This window comes from Ptychodera flava, chromosome 5, assembly GCF_041260155.1.
Source record: "Ptychodera flava strain L36383 chromosome 5, AS_Pfla_20210202, whole genome shotgun sequence".
NCBI classification, from domain to species: Eukaryota; Metazoa; Hemichordata; class Enteropneusta; family Ptychoderidae; genus Ptychodera; species Ptychodera flava.
Genome location: NC_091932.1, coordinates 1,920,674 through 1,930,802, shown reverse-complemented (window position 1 = coordinate 1,930,802; position 10,129 = coordinate 1,920,674). Strand labels below are relative to the sequence as shown.

Here is a 10,129-nt window from a genome sequence, read left to right as displayed (position 1 = left end):
TTCTGTCAAACATTCACCAGGTCCGATTTGCACATGCAATGCAATGCAATGCATTGCAAGGCAATGCAAGACAATATCATACAAGACAAGATAAGACAATAAAATATAAATCAAGACAAGACAATACAGTACAATGCATGTTGATATGAAATAATTACTTTTTTATCATGTTGAAGTTGCATATTAGACACGGACAAATATTGGGTTACAACTGACATTAGGCTAGAATTAGAACATTACAAGGGAATATTAATTAACGAAAACTTATTATCAGTTAAGATAATCCGCTGTCATTTCCAAGAAATTATTTCTATGAAGTTCAACAGTTTCTCGTGTAATTGCAATGTTAGAAATCACTTTTACACACTGTCCCATATTTTAAAAGAAATATTCAAAAGAGATTTTGGTAACCAGTTCAAGCATGTGACCCGACTATATTTAATGACACTGGCATCATATTATCGCAGTAATAAAGCGTTGTGTCAACTGTTCCTCCAAACGATTAATTACTATCGTACGACTCCCCTTAACTGTGCACATATCTAAATTTGTAGAGACTGTGAAGCAATGTGTATTAACTTTCATCATTGCAAATAGAGGAGTTTAAGTTGTTTTACGCACTCTATAGTCTGACGAGTCTTTTATAAAGTGCAGAGCAATAGATTGATAAAGTGGAGTGTACCAACAAAATACCACACACGCCTATTGCTTTTACGATGGACAAGGGACTTGGTCTCCTGACACTAACATTAAGTTACTCCAACGTTCATGTCAGCACACATTCCTTTATTTTATGAGGCACGGTTTTTGTAGACCTTTAACTCTAATTTAATCTATTCGTGTCCATCAGTGTTACCTATGTTACATATATGCAAACAGTTTCATGCGAAATTCTTTTCCTCGGCTTGGGTATCTTGTGGACGTGTTGTCATTCTTGATGGCATTCTTTGGATAAGTTATGCTATCAAGGGACCAGCAGAGATAAAATGACGACACTCCGCTATGTCTTCTTAAAATGTAGGAAAGCGATATGAAATGTTATGTAATCGCTAATTTAATAAAAACATATTTTTAACACCCTTGCATGGAAAAAAAGTAATCAGATATTTACAACCCAGGGATACGAATAGCAGAAGTGCCCGTATCTTTTGTGGTATTGAAATTGGCCGAGTTACGAAAGCTGTAATATCGAAAGTCTTTGCCGGCAAAGACAGAATTGCTTCGTCAATATTGCAATATCAATGGTGCATGATTTTGTAAATCAACTTAAGATTGCTACTAATGATATTAACAACGACGACGACAACTATTACAACAATAAAAATTATTATTATTATTATTATTATTATTATTATTATTATTATTATCATTATTATTTTAAGATGATTGCTTTATAAAATGTCAAGTCGAGTAATCGATATCTGACATATCGTTGCGACTTGTGGATCACTAATCAGTTATGTCATCAATATCTATAAATTCATCATCATTAAGTTCACCAATATCACCTGCTTTAATTCCAGCAGAAAGTAAAATTTCAGCGGCAACGTCTACATTATCTGTTTTTTCACTCTTTTTTGTAGATTCTGGTTCAATCATAGCGTCTTGCAATTTGTGAAACATTTCACTCCCTGTCTGCCCGCCGTCTTCAGTGTCAGCTTCCCCTGTTTCGACTCGACACCGCAATTGGTTTATTTTTCCATCCATTTCTCCGATAGCTTCAAACATTTCGTACTTAAAACCTGCAATGTCTTCTTTTAGAGTGATCATCCAAGGATCTGGTCCGGCTTTAGTAGGACTTTCTGAGTCACCATCACCTCTTTGTTTGCGAAAGTGATATCGTTGAACCATACGCTTCACTATTTCCTACAAACAAATGGATTATAAAATACAGTAACCAAACAGGTTTTTTTTCTTCAATACTCTACAGAAAATTGGAGAGAAATTTAAGTTTATAAAAGGCAAAACACCAAACTGTAGTAATATTTATAGTGTGACCCTTAACGTTTTCAAAATCAAGCTGGATGGCAAAACGTTTGCTTACTGTGATTTGTTCATTCAATTATAGACTAGAACAGAATGTTTTGGTACGATAGGGAAAATACAATGTGTGTCGTGTAATTTTCTGACTACATCGTAAATCCTAGACTGACAAAAAGTAGGTAAAATTGTTCTTATTCCTGACTCAACAGCAATTTATTACTTTACGAAACAATTCTTGACTCAACAGCGATGAATGATCGATTTTTAATATCGTAGTATACCGCAAACAGTGGCTGAAAACATGCGAAATACACAGGCAGGTCAGAGGTCATACCTGATATGCGGAATTTTCCACTTCTTTGCCAGATAGCACCATCTTAATTCAAGTGAATGAAAGCGGGTTCAGTCAAAGCATTCAAAAGTTTCACACTGACTAGGAGGGAGGCTATTTATTAAATTCGAGTAGGAAATATTAAGGGAAATAGTTGTCTCGTATAGCAGAGACACGATTCTCGGTGCCAAGACACATATCAATTTTCAATACATTTCTGACGCGACATACGGTGAACAGACTGGCGTTAGCCAAGACAAGTACAGCACTAATTTAAACATTCCATGAAACTTTGACGTCAAAATTATGCCAGACTGAGATAAAAAGTGTAATGGTTTTAACAGGGGACCATTTGTGTCACACAGCTCTTGGTAAAAGCGAATAATAATTGACTGAGCACGTAACCCTTGCCTGTATCATTGTCAGTCAGTAGCAACTGTATATTTTAGTTAGCAACTATAGCAGACATCATTAGTACAATGCACTATTTCCAATGAAATGATATCGATCGACTGATGGAGGTGCAATTACCAGCAGCGGCCAAATACAACAATTCTGTCGGAGCTGTCGATCCGATATTGAAATATCTGCTCTGACAATCTGTGCTATGTTGTGCTAAAATCAACGAAAATGTGCTACACCTTGATGATAGAAATTGCACCTCTAGACATGGCAATTATTTGTTGCCTAAAGTAAAACGGAAATTGGAGTCTTAAGAAAAAATAATTACTCTATATAGTGGTCGGACTTTTTGCCTCAGTTTATTCACTGTCGAACTATTTTGCAAAACTGTTAGTATTGAAACTCACCGCTTTGTTTTCGTATTTGGTACGAAACTTGTGACTAAGACGTGTACACCAAGTGACCAATGACTTTGTCGTTGGAAATAAGTTAAATGGTGGAGGTATAGTGTTCTCGTCTCCAAAGTAAGTTATCCAAAGACGAGATCTAGAATATTTCCATTGCATATCGGCATCTTGCTACAAATGAGAAGAAATGTATTTAACTTCCCGGTTTATTGTGCTGTAAATAATTAGTGCACAATTCGACTGAAAACACTGAAACCTTTATGCAGGGGAAAGTAAAATCCGATTTGTTGAGGTTATTCAAATTGACTGTCACATGATGCTCATGTAGACAATGATTACAAAATAAACATCACAGCTTTCAGAAGCTTCTCGCAGATGCTAAGCGAGAAAACACAGTTCTCGCCAGCTGATGGCGAGAATATTAAATTCTCGCTAATTTATTGCGAGAAAGTGTCCATTTCTCGCAAATGTTTTGCAAATTTCTGTACTAGTAGTCTACAGAGATAAATTCTTCACGACGGCGTTTGGTCCGATACTTTGCAAATATTTAACCTATTTCTTCACAGGAGAGTCGATATTTCCTATCCTGTTCATTATCAAATGTTTTATACTTTCTGTAAAAATGCAAGAACGTTTGTGAATTTCTTGCATGTGTTTGTCAAATGATGCAACGAAAATAAATGTATGAGTACAATTATAAGAAATTAACCAACAGGGGTGGATCTGAATTGTCCACCGAGACTGAACGGCCTGAAAGACCAGTTTGTCTGTGGTATCTTGTGTGAGTCTAAACCACCTGTAAGACTGGTTTGTCTACTCTAGTGTCGCTGTAAAATGCTGCAAAATTGTCCGACATGATTACATAACTGACATTTTGATATAATTAATGAGAGTGTAAAAGCACCTAGTATGAGACATTTGGCATTAATACATGGACAATTTTTGGTGATGTATAGTTACTTTGAATGGTAGCGTGTACATCTATTACCAACATATGTATGACACAATCTAACATTGGAAGATGAAGTATTATTTTTGTTAATGGGGGGAACAAAAAAGCGTCAAATATAAATATGTGAAAATGGCTTCGATTTTGGTCGAATCTAAAGAAGGTGCCAAGTATGGCTTCGCCTTGCCTAACCTGATACATGTTAGATAAATACCATCCATGCATGCATGCATGGTCCCGGTAACTGATCGTTACTGAAAAATTGCATAATGGTGTGTTTTAGGATCAGTAGGATTATAAGTTGAAAAGAACACAAATATGAAAGATGATCTAAAAGTACTGGACGTATGGCAAATCTGCCACAAACCTTTGTCTATTATTGTTATTGTGGCTACGGAAAGAATGAGTTCACAGATTTTATATGATGTAGATTTTTTAAGGGTAGACTATTTGGGGTGATTTAACCCTTTGAGCGCTAAAGTCTATTTTTGTCCCCTTTATAAAATAAAGCCCAGTTAATTTTTTCTCAGACATTTTCCAAAAGTTTGAGAAAAAACTGTAGCTAATGGAATGTGATGTCCATTTGATCCAAAATTATCAAAAAGTTACAGAAAAATTCATCAAAATTGTTAAAATTTTGCACTAAAATTTTGGCGGGAGAAAATTACAGCGCTCAAAGGGTTAACCTAAGAATAGCATACTGCACTCAAGATCGTATAGCTTGACAATATAGCCATTCAGCGTTACTTACATCTATCCTTGTGTAGGTATTACTCATCATGGCAATCAAGATATTTAAAAGCACCACTATAGCTATGAGATGGTAGATACCATAAAGGATGTAACCAACGAGCTGTATCACCCAGACCGTGTCACCTTCATCTCCAATAATCAGACCGTCAAGCTGAGTCACGCCAAACAACGCCCAGAACAACGTATTTAATGCCGCTGAAATCCTGCAACAAAGATAAATTCATTGATTGAAGAACGTCGATGGAGAGGAGGAATACTTGGAAAATATGTACATAAAAATTAACGACGCTATTAAAAGACCTTGAAATACGTCTGTTGTAGTTTAAATGCGAAATGCCACATCCTCAATTTGTAATACTGGTTATGTTTCAACTAGCGTGGAATACTGATCATGTTACCGTGAGAGTTCAAGTAAGGTCACGTCAGATTCACCAGCATAGTAGAGTGTATATTTCTACGTAAACACTAGATGCGAGACCTGGAGCATTTTAAATGTTCAGCAAGTCTTAAGAATGACAGAAAAAGAACTTACGTTGCAAATGGCTGTTTGCATTCCTCACCATCTAGGAGGCAGGTTAACTCGGCTGTATTAGCATAGTACCAATAGAGTTGATTTAGCCCAACAGAGAATGCAAACCACACCAAACAAAATATCATCATGAATTTCGCTATGTCCATTAACATTCTGCCGAGGGAAATCTGCATAGGTCCAACTTGAAGACTTACAACTGTGATTCTTATTAGCTGTAAAAAGCTGAGCGCTTTAGCTATGGCAAATATGCCCTGAGCAATAACCGCTGCGTATGGTAATTCATCTCCCGTCGACGAAGGTCGTGTTGATATCGAGATGGTAGATGTATAGGTGAGTTGAGTTGAATTCAGAAATTGGTCTGGAGTTGTGGACGCCAGTACTGTATTCAATGAGTTAGTCATCATTGAATTCTGCTCAAGGGTGACCTAAAATATAAGAAAGGATAGCTAGAAAAGCCAATCTGAAATTGTCTTTAAAGAAACAACATGGATGATATAAGGTGGGCGCTTTGATCAATAGATATGTTTTCATAGATTAAATAATAATTTCTGATGATCTGATTTCCTGATCAGCAACTTTCGAAAGAGGAGAGAAATCGTAACCACAGACAAACAGACAGACATACATGCAGACAGACATGCAAACAGACTTACAGCCATGCATACAGACAAATTGACAGACAGAAAGTCATGCAGACATACAGGCAAACGAACATATACCTTGACAGAAGCATGTCTCGTGTATATGAATATAGCATTTAAAAATGCACACGCACGGGAAATTGGTCGGCAAGGACAATTTCTTTTTCAAAAGCATGTCAAGGTCTGTTCGTGCTTGAGGAATTCATTCGAGGCTACTGTCACATTAAAGGTGATGTTTACAAGAGAATAGTTGAGCATATACACTTGATGTGTTCAGAATCCATACACTATGCCATTGACTAGATTGAGCATTAAGCTGTTACAATGTTTCTGGATATATTTGCCAAATAATATTTCTGGGGACGAGGACGACCCAAAGCGCACTTCAAGCATGCAATGTTATCGGCATAATCAAACCTGGAAATAACTCCACATATTTTACTGGCGATGATTTGTTTTCTAAGTCATGAAATGTTCGTGCTATACCGGTTCGTTGAAACGTACTCTGATTTGTATCTTCGGTGTTATTATCGACAACATTTCATCAGAGGTACAAAATGGGGCCAGTTTGAAGCAAACACTTGCTTTCTTTAATCGCTTTCTTTTTATCGCTTTTAGGTGCTATTTTGATTTGATTTTAAACTGGAAAACTTGAACACACGATTTTTGAATGAGAAATAGCCAACATATTGCTGTTGACATTCTGTGAACATTGTTATGCAAAGTAAAGCTACAATTTTAGACCATTTATACACGTAAGGTATTGTGACACGCAGCGTCATGTTGCATTTCTTGCAAGAACCGAGAAAATAAATTCCAGGGCATATAAACTCTGAATGAGGAATTAATTCAACTTAACGCTCTAACGTTCAGCTCTATTGACAACCTAAACTGAGAGTACAAGCCGTTAAGAAACATTCAGAATTATATACAAATGTACTGTGAAATGACAATATCACAGCTAAACGTTCTCTCTAGAAATTACTCTAAACTTGATAAAATCGACAATCGCTTACTTAAAAAGAGGCTGTCGTATGGTAAGATCCGTATTTTATATTGTAAAAGTGAGTCTTGACAAATACTCTACCTGAAAGAACACCGTAACACGCGCTACAACCCAAATCCAGTACAACATGATCGTCAAATAGTCAAACATTTTTGACTTAAAATCGTCTCTAAAAGCATTGAGTCCTTTTGTAAAGGCACATATCCACTCATCCCATGATGAGCCTGTGTGGGTATATGAGAACAGAATATACATTAGTAAGAAGATAAATCTGCATCGTAAACAAAATTTACTTACAAAATGATGACTCGACAAGTTTTATAACGTTGAATTTCATGAGGTTCGTACTTCAGAGGACACACAAGCTACATATTGAAAGAGACACAGCGTTATTCGCATTAAATCATCAAGATAGTGACAACTTGGAATTTGAAAATTGTATAATGCGCCCATTATGCCACACCATTTTATGTACTCCCAAAATTTGCAAAACTTTTGTGATAACCAACAAACAATATAAACCGATCCAAATGTTTGTTTTTCCATGTCTTAATACATGCCTGGAGAGAGATTTAAATTTCAACATCCATTTATCAATTTATTCAACATTTAAAAAGGTGAACGTGGATTTTTACTTGATGTTAGTGTTTAGAATACTGGGGATGTAAAAAGACAAAAACAAACAGAAACAAATACTATGGATTCTTTATTGATTTGTTTTACTAAAACCATAAATTTTAGGGCAACATGGAATTAGCAAACAAATGTCATATACACGTCTAAGCTACTTTTGGCTGATTGCACAGATAGGAAATGTATCCTTAATTGATTGATTGAGAGGTTACGTACCAATGTTCCAAAGAATTATCAGCCATTCAGTAACGGAAAAGGGTCCTTGGTTTCGTCCATAGTCTATCATTGAACTAAGTTCTTCAGCAGATCTTGATTTATCATTGATACTCAGTGTTTGTAAAATAAGCAGAGTTAGAAAGGCCAGAGAAGATGCAGTTTGCATTGTAAATTTCACATAGGGTGATTTGAGTAATCTGGTTGGTTTTGAGCCAGGTGCTACGATGTAACAGAGCGAATAGATTGGGTAACTTATGGCAAATACAAATGTCATCATCATTGCTTTGTAGAAACTTAGTTTCCTCCAATGTCCAAGACCATGGTACCAACGACGAATTAGAATCTGTTGACAGTGTGGATGTGCTATAAACTGTAAGAAAAAGGAAAAATAATATTCATTTAACGATTTAATCGTCAGAAAATGAAAAGAATCCATTTCATTGTTGAACATCCATCCGACGTACTCGCTAATTATGCGTTTTCTTGAGTGCTACAATTGATCTGATTTTTATGATGTTCCTCATCGCTATGTCAATATATATATTTCTCATCGCTATGACAATATATATATTTCTCATCGCTATGACAATATATTCCTCATCGCTATGACAATATATTCCTCATCGCTATGACAATATATTCCTCATCGCTATGACAATATATTTCTCATCGCTATGACAATATATTCCTCATCGCTATGACAATATATTCCTCATCGCTATGACAATATATATGATATTCCTCATCGCTATGACAATATATATGAATTCCTCATCGCTATGACAATATACTGTAGCATACAAACCATCTCAAAATATTTTAGCATATAGTTGTACGTTTCAAATACTCTATAATGTTTATAGAAGCCATGAGAGAGTGGAAAAGACTATTTAACCAACAAGCATTTAAATAAATTAAAGTCACGAGTTGGATTACATGAGAAATACTCGTTTGTAGTAGATGTCCTGCTAAATAACGTTAACCTTGGTATTGTGTAATCTATTCATGTGTTTAAGCCGACAAACAATGATAACTGTAAAAAAACGTATCTACCATTGGTGTGACGTTTAGACACGATAAGATTTCATTGCTTTAGTATTTTAACGGATGCAATAAAATGACACATGGTGATTCCAAAGGTTGACTAAATGATAACAGCAGTCATCGAACTTTGTCTTTAGGTAAACGATTACCTATGAGCAAATTGTCATTTTGTGGTCATTTTTTGGCAATTTGGTCCAGTGGAATTTCTCCGATATTTCACTCGTTCGTGGTATTATATCAAAGTTTCCTAAATTGTTGAGTTTTGGATAATATTCTTTAGCATTTTTCAATAACTTAAAGGCATGGGTCCGGCGTCAGATTGTCTTGCCAGGAAATTTACTTACTTGATTACAATTTCAATGGAAAACAAAAGGCTATGACACCTCCATAATCCTTTTACAGACTAGAACAAACTCGATCCCAGGGATGGAGTCATCTACCTTTAATATTTCCCTGGTATGGACATTTTGTGGTTCTAACATTTGACAGAATCAATAGACCAGGTGAAGAATTATCTGTTAAACGCATGCGTTATTTGATTGTCGAAAACTGAACAAAATACTTACTGATCGAGGCAAGTTTACTCTAATTGTGCACTAAGCGTCGTGACTTTTGATGAAATCAATCGATTTACAGTTCTCACGACGAACATATCACCACTGACTGGCAATCACAACCATCTCTAAAATTTGCGCTATGATAAAATTATACTGTTGTCACTGATAAAACAGTCTTTACTAACACTCTCTGCATTATTTTATTGATTACATAAATATGAGTTATTTCGATAACACGGGCTATTATCTTAGCAATATAAATGGGCCCTACCACTCATTCATCAGTACAAACGTCTAGATATCACGTGAAACCTACTGCCATACATAAATAAGAAACGCAAGAAAAACTAAAACACTTCGACGTTAGTGAAAGCGACGCTTAAATGTAGCAATTAGAAATTCATTTGTTATTGTATCAATATTTTGTCATGAACACTATAGTGATGGAAAAGTATGGCATCTTATGGCACCATTTCCAATTTTATTTTGATATTCGAAGTCTTAGGCCTAAAAAAAAAATTGTGTGTTTCCGGTAACCCGACCTACCCTAGTTCAAACCCCCCGACCCTAAACTTTTTTTTGGACCTTGAAAACAAATCCCGCGAGATTGGCTGGGAAAAGTTTTAAATCACGCGTGATTTCATGACGTCATTAAACAACAATAGCGACTGGTTG

The 10,129-nt window shown here is 35.7% G+C and overlaps 1 protein-coding gene across 1 annotated transcript in view; it reads right to left on the bottom strand.

Moving 5' to 3' along the window:
• Window positions 1-1,336: 1,336 nt before the first annotated feature.
• Window positions 1,337-10,129, bottom strand: part of LOC139132751 (short transient receptor potential channel 4-like) — a 39,956-nt gene continuing 31,163 nt past the window's right edge. Inside the window, exons 4-10 of the mRNA XM_070699017.1 lie at window positions 7,854-8,223; window positions 7,086-7,228; window positions 5,358-5,782; window positions 4,824-5,028; window positions 3,124-3,294; window positions 2,318-2,359; window positions 1,337-1,866 (exon numbers count right to left, since the gene is read on the bottom strand). Of these exons, the coding sequence (XP_070555118.1) occupies window positions 1,450-1,866; window positions 2,318-2,359; window positions 3,124-3,294; window positions 4,824-5,028; window positions 5,358-5,782; window positions 7,086-7,228; window positions 7,854-8,223 (1,773 nt within the window). The 3' untranslated portion in view covers window positions 1,337-1,449. The remainder of the gene's footprint in view (window positions 1,867-2,317; window positions 2,360-3,123; window positions 3,295-4,823; window positions 5,029-5,357; window positions 5,783-7,085; window positions 7,229-7,853; window positions 8,224-10,129) is intronic.